The sequence below is a fragment of the Schistocerca nitens genome, chromosome 7 (assembly GCF_023898315.1).
Source record: "Schistocerca nitens isolate TAMUIC-IGC-003100 chromosome 7, iqSchNite1.1, whole genome shotgun sequence".
In the NCBI taxonomy this organism is placed as follows: Eukaryota; Metazoa; Arthropoda; class Insecta; order Orthoptera; family Acrididae; genus Schistocerca; species Schistocerca nitens.
This window is the reverse complement of record NC_064620.1, coordinates 216307460-216334606: the sequence shown is the minus strand read 5'-3', so window position 1 is coordinate 216334606 and position 27147 is coordinate 216307460. Positions and strand designations below refer to the sequence as shown.

Here is a 27147-nt window from a genome sequence, read left to right as displayed (position 1 = left end):
TTAATAAGCTCGTTAGTTTTTGTTGCACTATCTTTTCCTCTTCATTTGTTCTCAACATTATGAACAAAGTATTTTCGTGCATAGTTTGTGACTGACTGACTGATTGATGAATCGAGGGGGGAGGGGGTTATGGGACTAAACAACGAGGTCATCATTCCCATGATTCCATTGCACAGTTTGTGCTGCTGCAATGTTAACAGCAGGAGATGTTTTGGCTGTCTCTCCACTAGGTGGCATTGTTAGTAATGCATTTGGATATGTTTTCTCTGGTTTTTGTCAATTTCGCTATCTCTGTCATTAACTTTTGTAGTTGTTCCAGCTATCCTATCAATAATGCTTATTCTATTGCCCAATGTGATATTTTCTCCTTTAATTCTACTTTAATTCATATAAATAGCCTGTGTCATTTTTTGTGAAGAAAATTCATTTTCAATAAAATCCATCAAATCCTCATACTGCTGTTGTATTTTCATCACTTCTCTAATTATTGCAGCTTTCTCCTAGGCATTGTCATTTGGATTAGTCAAGTGACTGGTGCCAATCCTTTAAGGGTAGCAATCCTCGTCACATTCATTTCCCCATTTTATGGCAAATCCACTGCAGTGTATGGCTTCTCCACACTAAGCTGTGCCACTGCCTTACCTACACAACTGATCACTGAGTCATCAAAAGAAGTGCCGTGCGTGCCGAGGTGGCTCAACTCGAACCAACTGTGGCTGGCTGTGGTGGCAGTGCAGCTGACAGCAAGTGCCTGATGCAGTCCTGTTGTCCACATGACACTACTCACTGATGTGCAGCTTGCTGACATGATGTGTGCACTGATTTGCACTTTCCACCAAAGGGAGAGTGACCATGCCTCCACACTGGCAGCAACAAATTACACTGGAAACTTTGCACATTTGCTCTGCTTTATTTACATTTACTGTCTTCCAGAAAATACACACTTGAATAAGTGATACTTCCACTACTTGTGGGCATACCTGCCAATAACAACATCTGCCACACATAAACACCATCTGAACATGGAGCCATCATCAAACCACAACTGATCCCACAGCCATCTTGGTTTTTCTAACTCTGTGTCTCAAGTTTTGGAATCTGCATAAGGCACATCTCAATCTTTTCGGAAGGTGTTTCCAATTTTGGATGCATCATCTGCTCAATTTATTGACCTGAGTACTCATTTCTTTGGAGAGGACTAAAATGGGTTTAGTGTCCCACTGATCATGAGGTAGTAAGAGCTTTTCTTTGGATATCTATTTGTAGGTATCGTAATTTTTTTGTGCTTTTTCCTTGGGTTTTAGAGGGTGAGCTGTATGAATAAGGTTCATCAACATGACAGTTCTTTGTGATGAATGCTGACGGTGTAATATATGAAGATAGAGGTCAGTGTGCTTAGAATTTTTTAGTTACACTGTTTCCTTGGGACCTGTCTGACCTGTTTAAACTTGCAAGTCAAGCTGGTCCTATTCTCCAAGTTCCATCACAAATTTAGTATTAAGATATTTGAAGAAACCTTGAAGTCTTGTTATTAGTTTGGTTCACCACAGAAGATAATAAATGAGCAACCCACCACCACCTCATTGGTTTGTTCATAATATTTTCTGTCAAACAGGAAATGGATTAACACAAATGCCTGCCTGGAGAGAGAAGTACTACTTCTGTCAACCTTCACAGTAATGACAGATAAGAATTCAGGAAGGTAGAATCTCATAAAGAGGGTGTTGTAGCTTCACCCATGACAGACATCAATCATCCATCCACACAGTTCACAGGCCTGCTTATACAAGCCACCTGAGTTGGCCCCTCACACGCTCTAGTGAGCCGCCAAAGAAACAGTATTATTTAAGCAATTGCAAATAAGTGCTCAGCCTATTTTGTACCCTGCATTACTGTTGTCCAGTCAGGAATGTAACAATATTATGAAAAGGATAGTTGCTACTCACCCTATAGTGGAGATGCTGAGATGCAGATAGGCACAATAAAAATACTGTCACAAAATAAGGTTTCAGCTAACAAGGCCTTTGTCAAAAATAGACAAAACACACACACAATTGCAACTCACACACACATGACCACAGTCTCTGGTAGCTAAACCCAGTCATTGCATTCAGTGCTACACACAACCTGTACTTCACTGTATGTTACATGTTGCTCTATAACGTACTATGTTCCATAAATCATGTTTTTTCTTGCTATAGCAGAGGGAAACTGTATCAAATCTTCCTGTGATGTCCTACATCCAGAATCAACTGTGAATTTGCTTACAATATTTTGTCAGCTAGTATGTCAGCATGCCAATATAACTAACTTTTGCTTTTAGGGAATTCCTTCCTTGTGTAACTTAGACAGCTCATATAGTTGAGGTGACAAGTCTGCAAGCACTGAGCCTGGCATATTGCATGAACTAATCATCTTGATCAATACCATCATTATCCTGATTTTACTGGTGATGATGATGATCACCATCCTGAGGGCATTCCTATTCAACAAGCCTAAAATCTTCTTGTTGCAGTCCACAAGTGACGTTAAGACTGTAACACTGCCCTTGTCATTTGGTAGAATTTTTATTTATTTGTTCTTCTGCACATTTATAAGTCCTACATACATAGCTAATGTAATCTGGTACTTGTAACCTTTGAGTAGTAGGTATGAAATAATTCCTTTGGTACAAATCCTCAATGTAGTGTTGTCCAGATGGAGCATGTGTTTCACAGACATTAACAGCAATGTTCCAGATTTCTTTTATCAGAATTTCTTTCAGATAACAAGTAAGTGGGAACTTATGATTGTGACTAGTTAAGACTTTCATCCGAACCCACAATAGCATTCAACTTTGACTTAACAAAGAATTAAGGAATGTTTTGCACTTCATGTTATTTTAGTACTATGTAAATCTGCCGAACAAAAGTGTCTAAGCACAAGTCATGGTACAGAATATAGCTTCAACTTGGCACAAATGACTAAGTAATAAATAGTAATTATCTTCAAATTATTATGAATAATATTTGTTACTGACCTTGGTTCCTTAGCCTCTCAGGAGAAATATTCATTTTCTCCTCCTCATATGCAGACTTGAGAAGTTTCAAAACATCTTGATAATCAGGGAACTGTCCTGTTTTATTCACATACTTTTCAATAGCACGGTTGACACTTGGAAATGCAGTTCCTGAAACACACACAACATGTTTCCAACTAAATTTTATTCAACACTTGTTGAAGTTGATGACCTAAGTAAGACAGATCATATTCCAGAAATAGCAGTAAAATGAATGTTTAAATGAAATACTCCAGCTCAATGTAATGTCAAAATGAATCTTAGGTGCTGTAAAACGGAGTTATTTTGCACGAACTTCTAAGGCAGAGGACAAGGGAAAGGTATAGATTTCTTTTTTAAAAAGAAGAAGAAGATCACTCAGTAATATCCACAATGACTTAATTTCATATTCAGCTTTCTGGACTGACATTATTACAAGAGCAAAACTAATTATATAGACATGCAAAAAATTACCAAAAGCTCTGCATCATAATAGCAGGGGCTCCTTTGCAGCTGCTTCATGGTATTGATTATTTGCATATTTCTTCCCAGTCTATGCACTTCAGGGAATGAGGAATTTTGCTGGCAGAACTTGCTGCTCAGCATGTGCTTAGGTCCATTCCAAAAGTACCTCAATTAATGGCATACACTTGTTTTACTGCTTACCTCTTTTTGTATTTGTTTTTATCAATCCTACTGCTTCTTTGTTGCCCCCCCCCCCCCCCATTTTTCTTCACCCTACCTTCTGTCACTTCGTATCCTCACTTTCCACCACCACCTTCCAGACAGGCATTATTATTTTTGGTTTGATCTTCAGCTACTATTTCTGTCACATCTATTATTTCTTTTTTATTTTTGTTTAGTTCTATCACAAGTTACCTCCTTCCCTTATGTTTGACTTGTCAAATGCTTTCTGCCATAGCAATGTTCAAACAAGTACATTTTCTTCATCTCGTCTGTTACACTCCACAGTAAATTCCCATTTACAGACATCAAAACTGAAAGTCACTGGATGTTAATGATTTCATAAAACCTGTTTATTATTACATTTTACTGGTGTTCACATTATGTAGTTGGATTATTTGTTATGTGCAATGATGGCAGGATGCATAGGTCTTCCTAATACTGATATATCACAGAGACTATAATTGTAATATTCTGAAAAGGATAAACTGCTACTCACAACATTGAGGAGATGTTGAGTTGCAGCAGGAACAACAAAAAGACTGCTAAAAATGCAAGCTTTCGGCTAAAAGGCCTCCTCCTGAAGTAGACAACACACACACACATTTTCAAACAAGCAGACGGTAGATGAACTCTGATGTTGGTGGAATATGAGTGCCATGAAGTAAGCTGACTGTTGTAAGAGCTGCAAGAAGGCTAATGGGGTTAACTGTGAGTGGTTTTCACCAGACAAGTAGCCGCTGCTGGCCCATGCATGATGTTAGGGTGCCACCATGGTACAAACTCAGAGACGCAAATTTTTTCAAGGCCACCATGTAAGTGAAATCCATAGCAATATAAATATGCTAACTAGACAATAGCACCACATGAACGACATAAATGAGGTGAGGAACCATATCTAAACACCCTATCTATGGATGTAATGGTACTTTAGATAGTGACAATGAAAGTTACGAATGTAGCTATTACCTTTAAAAGTTAATAACTTCTAGGCACCTTAAGTGATCTTAAAGAACAACATGTCCACTGGTAATGCTTGAGGACAGCTACTGAAAAACAGTTTCAGAGTTTCTATTAAAGTAATGAAATTTGAGTTATGTACTGTAATGTTGATTCCAAGGACTGAAAAACATATTTAATGCAAAATAAATCACAATATAATAAATGTAGCTGCACTGTTAGATAAGAAACAGCAATAATGATCTGTAAACCATAAATTCTCATTATGTGTAATATGGACAACAGTAAATAATGCTAATGTTGACTGTCTCACTGAATAAGATGTAAATAAATCAAAAACCAAGGACCACGGCAAAAACTTAACATCGCCACAGAGAAGGTGGTGAAATTCTTACCCTGATTCAAATATAACACGTATGGTAGCAATAAATTTAATGTAATTTTTATTCACTATAAGGTTCATGAGCAACATGTGCAATCTGAAATGTGCTGCCCTGACAGCAAAGCATATTATTATTCCACTTACAAACCTGTCTGCCATTCAACACTATTGCTATTTGGTGTCTAGTTATCAACTGTCATATACTTATTAATAATAGTGACTTTAACACTACACATACTATACAAATGAAGTGCCTTATAAGACTAATTTTTCCTGATTGTATATTCATATACCCCTAATCAGTGCAAAATTTTCATATTGCAATGTTAGCTGATGTTTGTACTAAGCACTGACTCCAAGTAGACTCAGTACTCAGTGAGGTCCATAATGGGAGTAGCTGGACTGACAAATTTGAAAGACATTGACCCGTTCCTAGACACTGCCAACATTAACTGGTAGACAACACTGTGTCCAATCCACTGACATCTACTATAGTATAAGCAACATGAGGAGTTAACAGTCACTGAAATATTATATGTAACCGAGTTTGAAATTACTTCCTTTCTTGACAATACAGAGGCCTTAAACACTGAGTTCTTTGGTAGCTAACAGTAGTAGTGACCAGATATGAGTCAACGGCATTTCTGTCAATTCAGTTAGTTCCATCAGGCCAGTGGCAGATACAGAAAAACCTCAAGGAGGGGACACTAAAGATATGTTGAGCTACCTTTTACTGTAATAAAAAATAATCAAGTCAAATGCAAAGTTTAAGAAAGTTTTATTTAAACTGATTATGCACATATACATGACAATGCCCTCTTATGATATAAAACAGTTACAATTGTGGTTCTCTTCCTTAAATGATGAATTCTAGGTGCCTTTTCTTCCTGGCAAATTGGTTAATTACATTGTCAATAGGACAATCAATGTCAGGGTGAGTGTTCAACAGAGGTAAGCCATTAAGTCGATCCTCCTTTATTTTCGACCTCAGCCATGCCTTTGTATGCTGCAATGTTAAAAACTTCTTTCTACTACAGCAACATATGCAGCTAGACAAGCAAATATTTTGTACAGTGTGTGCAAAGTAGGACAGTCAGATCTAGGACACACAGACAATGCTTGCATAACAGAGTCACGAACATTAAGGGTGTTTATGCTCGTTTGCATACATTGAAGAATCTCTCTTTAGTCTCTTTTTAATCACAAAGAGTGATTTTTCTTCATAGAACTGTAGTTCAGTCAAGCACTGATTCAATTTGTGTGGCAGATCATCATTACCGCCATGTTTCAGTAGTTGTGAGGGCAAAAGTATGTTGAATTTTAAATGATAAATATTTTCTTCAGCAAAACGTTCTCTCATGTCAGTCATAACATGGTCCAGTACTGGAATAAAAACAGTTCTTTTTCAATGTCATAGCATCATCATTATGATAGTTTTCTCTGTGTCTTTGTCTGCCTGTAAGATGAGGAACACTCATTGCCATGTCTAACTCTCCATAACTGCCTTCGCCTCTTCAACAATATGAGCAAAGTGAATATTAGCATTAGCTCTCATGCCGTTGTACACCTTGAGGGTCGAATCGAATTTTGTTTTTGCCATCGCGACGTCCAAGCTAGGGTCTTGTAAGATATTGCTGACTGTATATGTTATGCTCATAGTGCACCCAGTGTAAACAGAGTGATGATAAACTCGCAATTAGAGAGAGCTCAGAGGAGAATATTGGCTTTGGCAGTTGTCAGTTCTATCCTTACAACATTGTATTTCTTTAAGAACTTTGCAAACTGATCTGAGATCAGTTGCGAATTGAATAACAACATGTCGCTCAACCCATCTCGTTTGACAATGTGACTGCAGCAAATGTTTTAGGTGACTCGTCAACGTTGCGAAACACTTTCTAGATTCTATAAAGAACGGTACTGCTTCTTCAATAGTACCAAGTGAGTTTCTCACACTTGTAACTTTGCAACTGCGAGAGATAACGAGGTTGAGCCGATGACTTCGACACGGTGCTACTTGCGCCGTTGATAGCTTTCTTTTTTATTATAGCCACAGCTCCTTTCAATTCTGACATATTAACTGAGCAACCATCACAGCCTGTACCCACACAGTTCTCCAGAGACAGAGAAAGGCTTTCCATTCTCCTTAGAATCGTAGTACCTAATACTTCACCAGTAACAGTACGCTATTCATCTTGACTCTGTTGAGGTTCATCATCAATGTTTCCACTACAATCATTGTCTTTATGGATGCCAACAAAACCCAAAAATCTTTCGTGTAATTTGCCATCACCATCAACATACCTTGCAGCTAAACTCAGTTGGGCAATGTGCCCAATGTCCGTAGTCTCATTGAGGAGTATGCTTTAATAACAAGAATCTTTGATTTCCTCCACTATTCTTGATAATATCCCTGTTTCACAGCATAAAATAAGTTTGTTAAACGTTGTTTTACTTATGTAAGTGGTGTTTACTCTAGTGGGCTCAAGGTGATGTTTTAGTTGTAAGTCTCCAGCATCAATTCTAAACCTTAGAAGAGCTCTAGAGTTTCCCTCATTACTCACTATACTTTCACGATCATTTTTGTTTCTAATAGACTCCCATCATCTGTATGCACCCATAGAGGAATATTTTGCTTTCCGTGAAATATGATTGTTTTTATTATAGGTACAAGACAGTCTCTGTTTTCACTAATGCTTTCCATTCTCTGTGTCGACAATTGATTTATGACCTCAAATTCACGGTTGTCTAATGTCGCTCAAAATAATTTTGCATCTGTTGATGCTTCACCATGGTACTTGAGTGAGTGTGGGTCTCAAGGTCTGTAAGTCTGGCAAATTTTGTTCGTGGTTCAGTCACAAGTTTCTTAGCGATGATGGATTTCTTTCCCCCCACCATTTTATTATTAACAAAAATTGAGTAGTTAATGCAAAGAAGTCCTTTTTTAACTTGTGAGAACACCAGCCATGGATATTGTTCAAAGTGATTGTTGTGCACTTGTCGTCATTCAACCCATCCCCTCTTCTTGTACTTAGAAGTAGAAAGGATGTAATCTTTTTAAGCTTTCCTTGGAGCTGTGAGAAGCTTGTGTTTTATAGCATCACTAATATTTCCTGACGCTAATACATCCAAATAACTGCCAATATCCATGGGATTAAAAGAATCACTAGGACTTTTGCTTATTCATTCTTCAAGTCTTAATATTTCTGCTTCTGAATGTAAACTAGCTTCCTATTCAGTGAATAGTTCGTATTTATAATGCTACGTATCAAAGGTTCTCTGTACGAGAAAACAGTACAATATTCACAACTTTTCTCGAACAAATGCCAGACAGAATAACGTATTGAGATCACTAGGATGGCTGCGACTTTTCTCGTAGATACGTGTCGGCTATGTATGTGCCAGACACAAACATATAAAATGTGATGATGTTGATGTCCATACTACACAGGAAAGTACAACTACGCGATAACTCGATTCAGTCAAGTCAACTGACGAAAGAAACGAATGAACAGCGTGCGGGTTGACTGGCGAAGGCGGCGCAGGTGGCAATGCGGGCAACCCCGCACCGGGGGGCACACGCCCTGCGTGCCCCCCATATGTATTCACTCCTGCATCAGCCCAGACTCTTCTTAAAACGCAAGTGTAGCACCACCTGCTACCATGACTGGTGTGTTGCCATTTGTTTCCATGAATGAGTGCACAAAAACAATGAAAGCAACATTCATGCATGCTAGCAACTGCTTCACTTTGCAGAGAATTTGTTTAGAAAATTGCTATTACCTTGCCAACCACCATGAGAGAAGATGCTAGCATACTGCAACTCCTATATCACATTACATTCTATACTGATTTGTTCGTCAATGTACCTTTAGTTATCATATTTATACTAGCTATCCTGAGTTATACAGATTTTTCTTTGCCATTTCATTCTTTTTTCTTATGTGTCATCATCTTAGACTTGCAACTTTGTGTTATCCAGATTCCTTTCAATTATATTATTAAAACGTTAAGTGTGTGGGGAAAATAGGGATTTGAATAAAAAGTTGACACAAACATTTTTCAGCAAGTATGGAGCTGTACCATTTTGATTTTGATGCACAAAAATTCATAATGAAGAACATGGGTCTAGATGACTGACATTTGGCTACAACTTGGTGGTAGCCACAGATTAATATGGTCACTATTTCTACATCTACAGCTCCAATTATATTCTGCAAACCACCGTGAAGTGCATGGCATAGGGTATGCTGCATTGTACCAGTTATTATGGTTTCTTCCTGTTCCATTCACATATGGAGCACAGGAAGAACTATTGTTTGACTGCCTCTGTGCATGATGTAATTATTCTAATCTTGTCCTCATAATCCCTACATGAGCAACACCTAGAGGGTTGAAGTATAATCTGAGATTCATCATTTAAAGCTGGTTCTTGAAACATTGTTAGTGGACTTTCTAGTAATAGTTTATGTCTATCTTCAACAGTCTGCCAGTTCAGTTGCTTCAGCATCTCTCTGGTACTCTCCCATGGGACAAACAAACGTGTGACCATTCATGCTACCCTTCCCTGTATGTGTTCAATGTCACTTTTTAGTCCTATCTGGTACAAGTCCCACACATTCTACACTGGGTAGCACAAGTTATTTGTTAGCAATATCCTTTGTAGACTGACTGCACATCCCTAGTATTCTATCAATAAACCAAAGCCTACCACCTGCTTTACCTGTGACTGAATGTATGCGATCATTTCATTTCATATTCCTACAAAGTGTTAAACCAAGGTATTTGTGTGTGTTGGCCGATTCCAACTACCATTGATTCATTGATATTATAGTCATGGGATACCATTTTTTTTCTTTCTATGAAGTGCACAGTTTTAAATTTCTGAATATTTAAAGCAAGTTGACAATATTTGCACCACTTTGAAATATTACCAAAATCTGTCTGAATATTTATGCAGCTTCTTTCAGACAGTACTTCATTTTACCAGGCAGTATTTCATTTTAGACAACTGCATCACCTACAAAAAACTGAGGTTACTATTAATATCGTCTGCAAGGTCATTAATATGCAACATGAACAGAAACGGTCCCAAAACATTTTCCTGGGGCACACCTGAAGTTACTTCTATAGGTGACAATGACTCTCCATCCAAGATAACATGCTGCATCCTCCCCAAGAAAAAGTCTTCTATACAGTCACAAATTTCACTTGATACTCCATATGATCATACTTTTACCTATAAGCAAAGGTGTTGTACTAAGCCAAAGCTTGCTTTTCAGAAATCGAGAAGTACTGCATCTACATGACTGCCTTGATCGAAAGTTTTCAGTGTGTCATGTGAGAAAAATGTGAGTTGGGTTTCACATGATCAGTGTACTCAGAATCCATGCCAATTAACACAGAGGAGGTCATTCTGTTTGAGATACCTTCTCATCTTTGAGCGCAGAATATGTTCCAGATTCTACAATGACTCGACGCCAATGATACTGAATGGTAGTTTTGTGGATCACTTCTATTACCCTTCTTGTAGACAGGTGTAATCTCTGCTTTCTTCCAACCATTGGGCACAGTTTTTTGTTTGAGGGACCTATGATAGATTACAACTATAAGAGGGGCTAATTTAGCCGCAAATTCAGTATAGAATCTTACAGGGAACCTATCAGGCCCCAGAACTTTGTTCAATTTTAATGATTTCAGCTATTTCTCAACACCACTGACATTATTACTTATTCCACTCATCTTTTCAGTGATTCGTCATCATCATCAGGATTTCCTTCCAGCGAGCCAGGTAGGAACTTGGTGAATGATATGCCTACATTGGTTTCTGTCCTGGTATAGTTTATCCCTCTCCACTACATCCCATGTTACTTCTCTCCCCTTCCGATCTTCTTTAACCTGGTCTGTCCATCTCTTTCTAGGCCACCAATTGGTCTTCTTCCTGGTCCCTCCATCTCTAACTACTGGCATGGCGTTGAGTGCACTTGCTTCACATGACAAACTATTTCAATCTCAAAGAACTCATCCTCTCCTCTGTAGTCAGTGCCACCTGCAGTCTCTCCTTACATAATCATTCCTGACTGTCTCTCCTAGTTTTTTGTAGAGCTGACCAAAGGAACTTCATTTCACATGCTTGTATTTATTTGACTCTCTTCTCTCTTATTTATCACACAGGCCTCTAGACTGTACATCATGGTTGGCAGGAGATAAGTTTTATACATAGTCTGTTTGGCTCTTTGAGGGACTTCCTTGTCCCAGATTAGATTTTGTACTTGGTGGAAGAAGCTAGATCCTTTTGTTATTCTGTTTAAGACTGGTTTTGAACTTCCATTGTGTGATATGATGCTATCCAGATAATTAAAGCTTTTCAAACATTCAACCTTCTTCCCCTCCAGTATGATGTGACAAGGTGTTGATGTCCTGCTCATCTTCATTGCCACTGTCTTGCTCCTACTCACAGTTAACTTAATTTTTTTAAATTTTGTGATCCAGTAATCTAGTCTCCTCTGAAGCTTCATTTACGTCTCTCCCCAAATGGCAATGTCATCAGTAAAAACAAAAGCATTGAGATCTTCATTTTCTTCTTCCTTGATTTCTTTCATGATTGTGTCCATAAGTGTAATGAAGGATAAAGGGGAGAGCAAACTGCCTTGCTGAACACCTCTCTCTGTCTTAAACCATTTTGATCTTCCACCTCCTACTTGTACACTGCTCTCACAACCATCGTACAGCATCTGGACTTTTTTAATTAATGAATCAGGAACATTATGTTACCTCAAGCATTCCCACATTTTATCCCTCGGTATACTGTCATATGCTTTTTCCAAATCCAAGAATACTACTATCAAGTCCTTTCCTTTTTCCCAGTACTTCTCCATTAACTGACAGAGGTACAAAACGAGATCTATACCTATTACTTCTGAATCCATGTTGTTGTTCCCCTAACTGGTGTTCTAGAATTTTCCACAATCTTTTTTCTATGACCTTTCCCAATATCTTAAGGCAGTGTAATAATAGTGTGATTCCTTGGTAGTTGGTGCATTTCTTTCTACTACCTTTCTTGAACAATGGTATTATAATTCCTTTTTCCCATTCATCTGGCACTTTGTTTTCTTTCCACATCACCCCCTGCACCCAGTATAACCATTGTATTCCATGAATTACTGCAGCTTTAATCATATCTGCTGTCAGCTCATCTACTCCAGTCACCTTCCCACTTTTCAGCTGTTTCGGGGAATTCTCAGTTTCTAACCAAGAAATTGGATCATGCTCCTCCTCTAATTCAATGACTTTGGTGTCACTTTCTTGTGCACCTTCCCCATTCAGTAAGATTTCAAAATAATTCTTCATCTCTTCTCTGACACCTGCGATGTTCCTGATAATATCCCCATCCTCTATTTCAATCGCTTTTATGTCTTCTCTATCAGATCTTTTACTTTTCAGTAACCCATATAGCAGTTTTTGGTTCCCTTTGCTATCCTGCTTTAGTTTTTGGGTGAATATTTCCTAATTCTTCTCCTTTTCTTCTTTCACAATTCTCTTTGCTTGGAGTTTCTTTTGTTGGCATTCCTTCTCCAGTGTTGTCACCTTGTGTTCATCTTTCTTTTCATCTTTTCAGTAATACAAGGATTAAATGAGGCAATTCTTCTGGGGCAGTTCTTATTGGTTTTCCTTTGTAATGGAACATCTGAAAACAGAATTAAGCATTTCAAATTGTGCTTTGCTGCCCTCAATTTCACTTCCTGTCTCATTTGCTAAGAGACTGGATGCTGGTGCTGCTAACAGCCTTTACATATGACCAGAATTTCTTTAGGTTTTATGAAAGATTATCTGACAACATTCTTCTATGGTCACTGAAGGCTTCACACATCATTCTCTTGATAGACAAATGTATTTCATTCAGCATCTCTCTATCTACAGTGCTATGCTTTGTTTTACACATATTATGCAATAATCTCTGTTTCTGTATAAGTTTCTTAACAATGACTGTATACCATGGAAGGTCCCTTCCACTGCGAACTGTTCTACTATGTACTTATCTATTCAGTGCATGGTCAACTATTCTTTCAAACTAGAGCCATTGTTTCACATGATCTTACAGCCCAGACAACAGGCATTATTTGTTGCAATGTGTGGCACAATCTGCAGCTGCTACTGCCCTTTGCTGGAGGTTTCAAGTTCCTCACCAAGATATGACACTACTGATTTTTTATCTAGTTTACATAACATATATATCTTTCTGCTTGTTTAGGCTGTCCTTCACACTTTGGTAATCGTTACTGCAGAATCGCATCATGCTCACTGATGCCAGTTTCGATTTTGACAACCTCAAAGAGGTCCGATCTGTTTGTAGTCATTAGATCCAATATATTTCCATCATGAGTAGGATTCCAAATTACCTACTCTACATAGTTTTCGGAGCAGGCATTAAATAATGTTTCACACGATGTCTTATCACACCCACCACTAACAAAACAGTAATTTTTTCCAATTGATTGCTGGATGATTAAAGTCTCGACCAATGATTGCAACATGATTGGGTAACTTGCATACAAGCAAACTGAGGTTCTCTCTGAAGTTTTCAGTTACATCAGGGGATGAGTCTGGTGGGCAACCGAAGGATTCAATTACCATTTTATGCCCATCCTTATACTGAATCTTGCCCAAACAATCTGACATGCAACTTCAATTTCTATCTCAGTATATTTGAGATTCTTATCTACTGCAACAAATACACCATCTCCATTTCCCATTAGCCCATGCTTTTGATATATATACTTAAATTTTCCCCAAAAATCTCACTGCTGTCAATTTCAGGTTTTAACCAGCTTTCTGTACCTAGTATTGTGTGAGCTTCACTGCTTTTCAGATAAGTTCAAACTCTGGCACATTGTTGCGAATGCTTTGGCAGTTAACCACTCGGATTTTAATACGCTCTCCTGTGCTAGGGATTTCTCTGCATCATACATTGATACTTCTGGGTTTACTACAGCTATCATTCTCTGGACTGAATGGAGAGTTGCATAATTTAAAAAAACCGTTGTGCACACCCCACACACAGTCAGCTACCTGGGTAACAGCCTCTGATGTTTAGTGCACCTCAGACTCATTTGGGGGGGCCCGGCAGTTCTCAACCCTATGGAGCAAGTCCAAGAAGCTGCAGCATAGCTTACCACAGAACCATCGAAGTCTCTGGTTAAGTCCTTCCACTTGACTCAGAACCAAAAGGGCCATGATCAGTTCTGGGCACAATGCTGCAAATTGTGAGTTTTTTTTCAAACTCCTTACGCAAAGCTGGTCTTGCTCAACCTTCTCTGCCAGTCACTGGAATGATCCGAGTATGATCTTACAGCCCAGACAACAGGCATTATTTGTTCCAATGTGTGCCACAATCTGCAGCTGGTCGCACCCTGTTCCCTCAATGGCCGCTGGAATAGCCTCTTCAAAATGTTGAATAAGGCCTCAGGGTACACACATTGAGTGCACCTATCCATTGCTGCCATTCACCGTACACTTGAACTGCCAATGATTAATAGGCCTCTACACTTCTGCATTTGCCTCCACTTAATACTGGACACAACAGGTTTCCCCAAAACAGGCAGGGTGAGTCCTGCTGGTTCAGTTTCAGTTTTAGTGAAAGACAGCATATTGAACTTGTTGGTTAGTGGGATGGGTATAGCAACCCGAGTCCTCCCTGGCCCCCAATCACCCCGTACAAGATGCCTATATCTACCACTGAGCTACCACTTGCAGCCAAGTGGACGAGCAATGACAGAACCTGTACTTTCTGCAGACGAGACAGGATCAACAGGAGAGGATAGTACATGAGGCACCTTTGGTACCAATACCACAGGTACATAACTCTCATGATGTCTTTCGACATACTGATTCGCAGCAACTGCCAATTGTTTCACAGTAGTCAGGATAATTTCCAGCTATTGACATACATCAACTAACTCATCCCATGTTCAAGAACAGCATTCACAGTGGGGTTGCATTTTGGCTGGAGCCATGTATTACAGGACACTGAACAAATAACTTTAAACTAAGCCTGCTGATTATCTTTTAATTTGTAGAGCTAAAAAATTACTAATTCCCTACAAGAATTGAAGCAAATATAAAAAACAAGATAAGGCAATAGAAAAACCAAAAACTTTTTAAGGTTAGTTATGGCTGTGAGTAAACTTGAAAATAGAGTCAGTTTATGATAAATGTAGATCACATGCACTCCTCTTTAAGGGAAAATAAGATCTAACATGATAAGTTTTAGTTACAATATCTGCTACAGTAACTAAACCACAAATACTGATATACTAAAAGTTAGATTAGGCACAGCACAATGGCAACTTCCAGAAATTCTCAAAAATGTATGTCTATTTGCACTGATATACAATGAAATCCAGGGTAATCTAGTCTTTGGCAATAACTATGAATTACAAATGCTGATTTGCTACCAAATAAGTTCTCCAAAACACTCTTATCGGTAACTTACAATAATATAGTTGTGTAAGTTGTTTATTTTTGAAACTGCATCTGTTTGTAATGTCATCATCAATATGAGTCACTTATACCACCAGTGCAATGAGAATCAACATATCATTGCTGCAACATACTTGCAGTGTAATTTTTCTGTAAGTGTGTGGTGTGGCAGGCCCCGTGTCTTCCAGAACTGCTCTATATGTGTAATGCACACAAATTTCCTGCAAAGTGACCTTTCAATGTTGTTAGAAGAAGTTACTTTGGTACATGACTCGGCAAGTTTTACATCACACTGCAACACCAGCAAAACTGATTTCCAAAGTAGTGTGTCAAGAAAATCAGGGGTTTAAGATTTCTGACTGGCTGGTGCAGTCACACTTGTTGGCCATTATTGATGAACCGAAAGTGAGGTATACAATATACCTAGCCACAACACACACACTTTTCAATCATATTGTGAGTACAGCTACTATCATAAGACAGCAACACTACACGACAAAAGCTTTACATAGTTTTTCAACGGGATGATTGAAGTCAAAACATTTAAACTATTGGAAATCGTCAGTGCTGTGATCAACAAATTCACTATTAGTTGCACAAAAACAGAATTCCACTTGGCACACAGCTGACACATCATCTGACCAATACTTACTTTCAGAAGATGGAACTTCCAGTACAGGTAATAAAAATACAAGTAATTATATATAGAGGGAAACATTCCACGTGGGAAAAATATATCTAAAAACAAAGATGATGTGACTTACCAAACGAAAGCGCTGGCACGTCGATAGACACACAAACAAACACAAACATACACACAAAATTCAAGCTTTCGCAACAAACTATTGCCTCATCAGGAAAGACGGAAGGAGAGGGAAAGGCGAAAGGATGTGGGTTTTAAGGGAGAGGGTAAGGAGTCATTCCAATCCCGGGAGCGGAAAGACTTACCTTAGGGGGAAAAGGACGGGTATACACTCGCGCACACACACACATATCCATCCACACATATACAGACACAAGCAGACATATTTAAAGACAAATCCTTTCGCCTTTCCCTCTCCTTCCCTCTTTCCTGATGAGGCAACAGTTTGTTGCGAAAGCTTGAATTTTGTGTGTATGTTTGTGTGTCTATCGACGTGCCAGCGCTTTCGTTTGGTAAGTCACATCATCATATATTAAGCACTGCACCACCATCAAAAGTTGTAACAATAAAGACTAGAACAAATGCAGTCCATTTAAATTTACTTGATAGTTGACATCTCTCACTTTGCACTGCAATGCTGTCACATCGGCTACTGCTAGGTTAAAGCTGACACGCAAACATGGCAGATCACTTAACAAGTGCTGAAATGCTGTTCATGTAATGCAGAATGATATTGGAAGCTGCTGCCATCACATATGGCAGAAATGGAAGAGGCTCTGCCCACAACTGATTTTAAAGTCAAATGACTGAACTGTGACAGACAATGTGTTTTGTAGCCCTGAATTTACACTCGTGTACTAATGAAACGACAACCTCTTGATGTCCAATGTATCCAAGAAAAAGAGTGGTCAGTAGTCTGCAGCAGATGTTTGCTTTGCTCACAGCAATTAAAGCTGACCTGTACAAGCATATTCAAAACACAAAAATTCAGTTTCAGTGCAAAAGGTGAATTGTAACACCTTGCTTTTGCTATGCCAGCTGATGCAATACCAACCAATGAGCAGTCCTGGTTGGAACTCATTTACAAGTAATAGGTGAAATGGGCAGATTCCAAACAAAAAAAGAATGATACAATGAAAAATAGGAGCAAACGAAAAAGTCATTGGATGATTAAAATGATGTGAGGAAAGATTAAAAATTAAAAAAAAAAATACATTGAATTATCAGAGCCTTTATAATAAAAGATTTAAAAATAAAAAAAGTTAACGCCCAACAGGATCTGAACTCACAAACTGCAACATTACCAATGCGCTATGGAAGACATTCAGGTTATATTGTTATATTTATTTATCTATAGAACAAGTTGCAATTACCATTTTCTGCCTTCAAGAACTTCGGTTTCATGTCCTGTCATATGAAGTTAACCTACTGTAAGCCAATCTCTGATGATAATTGAATATGTAACGCCAAAACGCATCTTGTGCAAAATAATGCAGTAGTCTTTGGCTAGTGGTGTGTACAAAATGTTGCCTTAGTTTGTTTTGGTGTTTTTATCATGTGCGATGAAATGCAAAATAAAAGGGTTGGACCCATGATTCGAGATCCAAACACAACAAGAAAACAGCCAGACAAGGAATTGGAAGTGAACTGATCATCTGTTGTGGCAGTTTGGCAACGGTGAAAAGTTCAGGCGTGACATTGAGCCTTTTGCTGGAGGAAGAAATCTCCAACATGTGAAGTGTCAACTATCAAGTAATTTTAATCAGACTATAGGATATGTATTTAACATACCATGTTGTAATTGTTATATATATGATTGTAGGTTTTGTTAGTACATTTTAAACTTGATGTATTGTTTGTTCATCATAGTACCATCTGTTGTTTCTCTAAATTTGCACTCTGTGTGTATGTTAGTTTGGCACCTGTGTATGAACATGTAAGTACTACATTCAATAAGACAGCATGTATCTAGAATATCTTATAATATGTCTCTCAGTTCTTTACGTACAATAAGGGAGAGGCAACTGCTCACCTATTGTCAAGCGATGTGTGGAGCACAGAACCACGTAACAGAAAACAGCATTCGCACTAGCTTTGGAGCAATTAGTGTGAATGCTGTTTTCTGTTATGTGTTTCTGTGCTCCACACAGGGGCACCCGTGGGGGCCAGGAGGGGCAGGGGGCAGTTGCCCCTAGTGAGCATTCATCTAGTTTATGAATATGAAAAAGGAGCAGTAACCAAAGGGGCCCAAATTTTTATCACCTAAAATCTCTGAAAAGCTGACAATAAAAAGAGCTAAAACTATCAATAAAATGATGTAATAACGATATACATCATATAAAAAGTGAGTTATAATATGAACCAGTGTTATGAAAAAAATTGTAGTAGTCTGAGACTGAAATTACACAAAGTGTAATTTATATAAAATTCCCATGGTTTTCCTTGAGAAATCTCATTCATTGTAGAACTACAAAAATTGTTGCATAATGATCAGAGAGTTGAAACTTCCTGGCAGATTAAAACTGTGTGCCCGACCGAGACTCGAACTCGGGACCTTTGCCTTTCGCGGGCAAGTGCTCTACCAACTGAGCTACCCAAGCACGACTCACGCCCCCTCCTCACAGCTTTACCTTTACCAGTACATCGTCTCCTACCTTCCAAACTTTGCAGAAGCTCTCCTGCAAAACTAGCAGAACTAGTACTCCTGAAAGAAAGGATACTGCGGAGACATGGCTTAGCCACAGCCTGGGGTATGTTTCCAGAATGAGATTTTCACTCTGCAGAGTGCTAGTTCTGCATGGTTCGCAGGAGAGCTTCTGTAAAGTTTGGAAGGTAGGAGACGAGATACTGGCAGAAGTAAAGCTGTGAGTACCGGACGTGAGTCGTGCTTCGGCAGCTCAGATGGTAGAGCACTTGCCCGCGAAAGGCAAAGGTCCCGAGTTCGAGTCTCGGTCGGGCACACAGTTTTAATCTGCCAGGAAGTTTCATATCAGTGCACACTCCGCTGCAGAGTGAAAATCTCATTCTGGATCATAGAGTTATTGCACTGCATGATGGCCAGCATGCATCAGTTCTTGAAATCAAAGAAACGTCTATTGTTGAAACAACTGGAACATGCACTCTGATATTTTGCTTACATTTCAAAAGTGACTAAAAAATTAACACGCGAAATTTCATATGTGAACGTTACATTTGGTACAATATTAATACTGCTGTATTTCTGAATATAAAATAATATAATCCACAGCCACAGAGATCAACAACAAATAAAATGGATAAATTATTGTGAACCACCAGACTAATACATTTTCAATATGTATGAATGCACCCTTGAGTAACATGTTTGTGTTTGTCCTAGAATCACCTGGATTGCTTGTTCTTGCCAGTATTAAAGGAATGAATTGTTGTCATTAATGGATGATACAAATAAATATGTGAAAATGAAGTAAAATCTTAAAAATGACAACATCCTTGAAAATTAAATACAGTACCTTATCAATATGAAAAAAAGGCAAAATAAAATATACATTTCTATAGCCAGGATGTTTGACATTTAATGTTCATGAACAATGTTTAGCTTATAAGGAAAGAGAGATTATGTAGCATTACTAATAAGATACAAAAAAAATAAAATGAAGCAGCCAACTGAATGAGTGCTGAAACTACTACCCGTGTTCACAGTACTATTAAGAAGTCTGACAACAGTGAGAGTTCCATCTCAGAAATATTGCCTCTAGAGGGAATGTCACTATCTGTGCACACCTTCTTAAATATCAAATGGCTATTGCCAATTAGTATGTACTTTAATACTACACACTAAAGTATGGCATTAACTGTACAGGTATCGGCTGGTATCGCATGACGGTAACTGATTAGTGACTGGGAATTAGTGATACGATGATCACTTGGATGTGATGGGTTGAAATAATAATGACTTGGAAATGACTGATCTTGTCCCTTAGCAGCCACAAAGGTCAGTCATATGTGTTCCCATGCTTTATTCGTCATACATCTCAATCATCCACATATGTTGTTTTCAAACATATAAAAGGAAAGCTAAAAATTGGTTGCCGAAGTCTCGTATCACTGGGGAAGGGATGGGATGCTCACTGTCCAACACAACTCAGCAACGCAAATGAAATGCAGAGAGTGTAATTTTGTATCTTGTCTGAAGCTGCATAGGCCCCATTCAGGGCATGCCTACTCCAAAATGGGGTAATATCACTTGAAATGATCACTCACAATTACTGGAGAGCACCATTGTTAGCCCAGCCAATGTGTGTGTGTGTGTGTGTGTGTGTGTGTGTGTGTGTGTGTGTGTGTGTGTGTGTGTGATGGGGTGCTCAACAATGAGGTGATCAGTGCCCAGTCAACAAAGTCCAAAACATTTTGGCTCGGGAAAGAAATACATGTAGTTAAAGGTTTTTGTACAGTGGTAGGAGGGAGTCTCATGAACAACATACCAAATATCCTGAGTGATTGGGTATGAGGGGGGTTGGGAGGGGGAGCAGCAGTTCACGACCTTTTTTATGTTTTCTTGAGTATCTCAAAAATCCTGCCATCTTGTCGAAATGTTTTGCTATATTAAATTTCCTACAAGAACGGTACCTCCTCCCCACCCCCCCACCCCAATCCTCTAGTGCTATGGCTAACATATAATTTAGTGTTTGTTGCTAAATGAAGTCAGTTCAAAAAAAATAATTTCTTGCTTGTACCACATCCAAGCGCAGTAGAAGCATATTATGGGATAAATTGTGTTCTGGGAATATAACAGGTGGGAAAGTGGGTGCAGAGGAAGGCGAGTCACCAGATTGTGGTCATGCACTTTTCTTGTTAATAGATCTGCAAAATGAAGAGCACGTAGGCAAGTCCCCATTCTTTCTACCACATTACATCACAAAAATCAGATACAGGGTATTCCAAAAAGTTATACTGCAGGCACCTTATGAATCACTAGTAACGCACTGTACAGACAAGCCCATGGGTGTTTATTTTCCTTGAAGTTCTTCAACATTACACTGAATACAGATATGAATCCCTACATATTATAAAATGGGATGTGTGTGTGTTTCTCATCTCCTCCTAAACCACTGGGCAGAGTTCAACCAAATTTCCTACACATATCACTTACCATCTAGAAATAATCACTGTGGGGGTAAGAACCACCAGCCTCTCAATGGACTAGTGGTGAAAAAGAAACACAGCTCACACTGCCCCAATTGCCAGATTATATTCACATAGTATTGGACAATGAGAGCACTTAGCGACTTGCAAAACACTTAACACATAATTTCAAACTTTTACAAGACATTTTCCTTGTTGACACTCCTCACAAAATGATGAAAGGAAAAAACTTTATGGCTTACAGAACTTTCGCTCCTCATGCAGTAAAACAGCCACATCAGAGATTATCTCTATAGTGTTGACTCTACTTGTTGGAATTTTGCAGGTAGTATTCACATATATACCTGAATGTACTTGCAAAAATACATCATCCTTTGATGAACAGCTCACGAGACAAAACATCATAAACACTGAGCTGTCTTAAATTGAAACTGCAGGGTTAAATTTGCTAGAAATACAAGTGAAACGTGTGTCAAATACACGAAAAATATGTTAAATGTATGAGAAACATAAGTGACATGTGCATATGTGGGTGATGCCATGGATAATATGCTCCTCTTAAACCCCTGGATCGATTTCAACCAATCTTACAAGGGAACCTCTCCATCGCACCCCCCCTCAGATTTAGTTATAATTTGGCACAGTGGATAGGCCTTGAAAAACTGAATACAGATCAATCGAGAAAACAGGAAGAAGTTGTGTGGAACTATGGAAAAATAAGCAAAATATACAAACTGAGTAGTCCATGGGCAACATAGGCAACATCAAGGATTATGTGAGCAGAAGAATGCTGTGGTCCTCTGGTTAGCGTGAGCAGCTGCGGAGTGAGAGGTCCTTGGTTCAAGTCTACCCTAGTGCGAAAAGTTTACATACTTTATTTTTGCAAAGTTATGATCTAACCGTTCGTTCATTGACGTCTCTGTTCACTGTAATAAGTTTAGTGTCTGTGTTTTGCGACCGCACCGCAAAACCGTGCGATTAGTAGACGAAAGGACGTACCTCTCCAATGCGAACTGAAAACATTTGATTCAGGAAAACACGTCTATACGACACTGGTCACGGCATGTGCGTCACATGACAGGAATATGTTGTCGCCCCACCTAACTTACACACTTGGCGAATGGGTAAAAAAATTCTTCTACCTTTCCCGATTTAGGTTTCCTTGTGGATGTGATAATCACTCCCAAAAAAGTGATGAAAACATAAGAGTGTGTCACATAAACTGCAACAAATGAATGCAACAGTTTCACAGTCGCACAGTTTTCTCTGTGCTCTGTCAAAACAGGTTTTTAACGTTTTCAAATTTTTCCATGTGTAGACCGTCAAATCCTGCATATGTCCAAGCAAGTCTGAACATGTCCTGGAATTTTGGAGAGCGAAATTGATTATGTGTGAGTGCCTGAACTCTGATAATTGTCTGAAAATAAAAATGTAAAATTTTTACTGGAGGGAAGACTTGAACCAAGGACCTCTTGTTCCGCAGCTGTTCACGCTAACCACGGGACCACGGCGTTCCTGTGTTCACATCAGCCTTGATGTTGCCTATCTTGCTCATGGACTACTCAGTTTGTACATTTTGCTTATTTTTTCATAGTTCCACACAACTTCTTCCTGTTTTCTCGATTGATCTGTATTCAGTTGTTCAAGGCCTATCCACTGTGCCAAATTATAACTAAATCTGAGGGGGGTGCGATGGGGAGGTTCCCTTGTTAGTGTACATATTACTTACCATCTGGAAAAAAATACTGTGGGGGTAAGAATCAGCAACCTAATACTGGGGTGGGGTTGACGGTGTGGAGAGACAAAGGGGGAGGAGGTTATTGATGAGAGAGTGAGGGGGGGGGGCGGGGGAGGTGGAGGAGATTGGTCATTGGTATTCAGTTCGAAGCAGGACTCATCACTGAAAACAATTTACTCCATCAAAGAGATTCCAGGCTCAAGACATGTCTGGGCATGTGTCAGATGGTGATGGGATACCAACCTTACTGTCACCTGTTATATGACCCTTTTCTTTTCATAGCAGGAATCCTTTGGTTGTCATCCGTAGCACCCTTACAACACAGTGATATGTCAACAATATTCTGTGTCCCACTCTGTTGCTCTGCATGCCAAGCCATTCTGGGCTTACTTTCAGCAAGATAATGATCTCCCACACAGTGAGAGTTTCTACCGCTCATCTTCGTGCTTGCCAAATCCTAACTTGGCCAGGTCACTGGATTTCTCCCCAGTTGAGAACATTTGGAGCATTATGGCGAAGACTATCCACCCAGATTGGGGTTTTGATGATATAACTTGCAAATTGGACAGAATCTGGCATGATTCCCCTCAGGAGGACAGCCAACAGCTCTATCAAGCCAAATAACAGCCTGATCAAGGGCCACGGGTGGGCCAATGCATTACTGACCTGCTCAGTTTGTGAAGCCCTTGCTCTTGCATAAATCATCCATCTTTTTCAGAAATTGTAATCATTTGTTAGTCTGTACATGTATATCACATCTGCCACTTTCCATCCCATTTGGATAATTCCTTTGTGATGTATCTTTTTTTTTTTTTTTTTATCAGAGTGTAATTCATCTACTCCTTGGGAAAAATAAACCAAGCTGGAAAACTGAAACTTAGTGAAGGTGTTAGTCCTACATATTCTCCATTGAATGCGAGACATTTTTGCCAGTTATGAATGACTTGGCACCAATGGCTTTGCCGCAGTGGTAACACTGGTCCCCATCAGATCATCGAAGTTAAGCACTGTCAGGCTGAGCAAGCACTTGGATGGGTGCCTATCCAGTCTGCCGAGCACGTTGGCAAGCAGGGTGCACTTAGCCCTTGTGAAGCAAAATGAGGACCTACTTGACTGATAAGTAGCGGCTCTGGTCTCGTAAACTGACATACGTCCATTAGAACAGTGTGTTGACCACAAGCCTCTCCATATCAGCATCCAGTGACACCTGTGGGCTGAGGATGACACAGCGACCAGTCGGTACCATTGGGCCTTCCAAGAACTGTTCAGACAGAGTTTAGTTTTTTATGAATGGCTTGGCACAGACCTTGGTTGTAGAAGTCTGCATTTCAACCATTCAGGAAATATTCCACCTCAAAAATCACCCAGTCATCCCTCCGGAAATGCTTGCCACACAACAGATTTTTCATCCAAAGAAGGAGGAAGAAGTCAATGGGAGCAATGTCAAGAGAATATGAGACAGGGTGTGGGGTGTTACATACAATTTGATAGTCGGGGGTTACATACAATTTGATAGTCCAAAGAAATGCCACATGTGACTGTTCTGTGTAGAACGAGTTGGGGCGTTGTCAGGGAGCAAAACCATACCCTCGGACAGCTTCCAAAAATGTTTCATCTCGACAGAACCTCATCAGGAGATTTTGATAGTTCATTTCTGTGACAGTTTGTCCAGTACAAGAATAAACTGTCATTGTAACATCGTGACAGCTCCAAAAACCACTCAGCAGCACCATGACTGATGATAGATGGGTCTTTGCTTTTTACAGTGGTGGTGAATCCACATGCCTCTATTGATTTGTTCCTTTCATCTTAGAGTCATAGTGGTACACCCATCACATCTATCATTATTAGCTGGCTAAAGAAATAATGTGGGTGGGCCAAACACAGCTACAACATTTCCAGTGGTTTGTCAATTCAGCAAGTTTTCTAAATGGGTGTATGCAGTCACAGAACATGATCTCTGTCATGCTCAAAATGTCGTGCAGGATGTTGAAAGCTGGTCCCTGACTGCCTCAACCGTGATATGCTGGTCTTTGAGCACCGGGGCTTTCACTTCTTGTGTCAGTCCCACTTCTTCATGCGGAGCTAGTCTGCCACTTTATTCTTTATCATTCACACTTGTTTGAGGTCACAATAAGTGACTACATCATCTAATCACTGCATCATAGGATGGTTCATTGTTACCACACACTTCCTCAAACTTCCTCAAACTCATCATGGTTTGTTGCGATGTAGCTCACTTCCAAATTCAGAAAAGAATCATCACATTGCAAAATACTAATTGTCTTTCCTAACAACTTTCAAAAACTTCTCTAACTACCTAAGCTCCTGAGGAAATTTTATAGGTCACTAGATATTTCACCTGAAAAATTTTGAACACTTTCACCACTACTGACATGCTGTTCATTAGCACATTGATCGGTGAAAGCAAACTGTTCAGGCCAACATGGCCGTTGCCCTTATAAAGATTCAGTATATCATTGCAAAACTCACAACATTAAGCAAATTCTGTATATAATTATAAAACCTACACACATACTCTACATGACTTAAACTTGTGTTGATTCTCTGAGGTGTGAAAATACACCAGTTTCATTGTCTATATTACTAAATACACTGTAACATCTTTCGTTTGTTGCACTTGGACCTTACAGTGAATTAAAATTACATTAAACTTAACATTTCTGTAAGTGTTATACATGAGTTACAGCAAGAAATTCACCAGCTTTTCTGTGGCAATATTAGCGTTTTGCTGGGGTTATTGGTTTTTTTATTTATTTCCACCTTATTCAGGGAGATAGTCAACATTAGTATTATTTACATATTCTTTACTATTGTTTATATTAAAAATTAAGAGAAGTAAATATCTGCAGATAATTGATGTAGCTTATTGCCAAACAGTGCTGTTACATTTAATATTATTCAATTTATCTAGCATTAAAATGTATGTCTTAGCGCTTCGAATCAACATTCTGATTTACAACTGAAATTGCTTTAATAAAAATCCTGAAGATGTTTTTTGATAGTGCTACTCAAGTGTTATCTGTGGGCACTTCATTCTTTAAGATCACTTACGGCATTTAGAAGTTATTAAAGGTGATAGTTACATTCAAAAATTTCATTACAAATATCTAAAGTACTGTTACACCGACACAGTGGGTGTTTAGACATGCTTCCTCATCTCATCTTCATCTTTCATGTGGTGATATTGTCTATTCTGTATCTTTATCAGTATGGTTTTTATGTATACAGCATCCACGATCTTTCATGTGGTGATATTGTCTATTCTGTATCTTTATCAGTATGGTTTTTATGTATACAGCAGCCACGAAATAATTTGTGGTCTCTGAGTTTGTGGTGTGGCGACACCTTTCCACCACATGTGGACTAGCAATGTCCACCCACCTTGAGAAAACCACTCACAGTAAATCTTCAGCCTAAGTGCTACCCTTATGGTAGCCAGCTTATCTACGGACACTGATACTCCACCAATAACAGACCCTGATGTGTCATCTGCTGGTCTAACAGACCACTCCTCACACTACCTCATCAAAAACTGTGCTCTCCTGCATTGGGATTCACATCGCACCTTGCTGCATAACCTGTCACAACCAGTGCACATCTCATCGTGCCTGTCTGTCACCTCTCAGTGCAGTACCCACCTTTACACAATCTGAATAAAAAATAAAAATCATGCAATCAAGAGAAAATACTTAAAAATATTACAGACTATAAGTGAAAGTCTTGGAGTAAGAAGTAAAGATGGTTGTTAAAGAAGAAAAGAGAACAAAATAGCATGGGCAGAAATAAGACATCTAAATGAAAAAAAAATAATAATAATAATAACTAGAGTCAAAGTGGAAAGGCCAACGTAACATTCAATGTCCTATAAGTGCAGAAAGTCTTCCACCTGCACAGACAGTGCATCAGTAAACAATGTCTCCTTTCTACTCCTCTTAGTATAAATGCTCCTCTGCACACAAAAGCCAAATTTTCCTAATATGAGCATACTGTCAAAAATAGTGTGAGAGGCACTGCTTTAATCATACACTCTCGAGTGAAATCTTTCCCTGTGTGTGCTGTTTTGCTTTTAAATAATCACT

General features: G+C 39.0%; 1 protein-coding gene across 1 annotated transcript in view; it reads right to left on the bottom strand.

The window, feature by feature from the left end:
• The window catches only part of LOC126195033 (death domain-associated protein 6-like), a 179632-nt gene that overhangs the window by 92381 nt on the left and 60104 nt on the right, over window positions 1-27147 (bottom strand). Inside the window, exon 5 of the mRNA XM_049933477.1 lies at window positions 3020-3169. Coding sequence (XP_049789434.1) covers window positions 3020-3169 — 150 coding nt within the window. The remainder of the gene's footprint in view (window positions 1-3019; window positions 3170-27147) is intronic.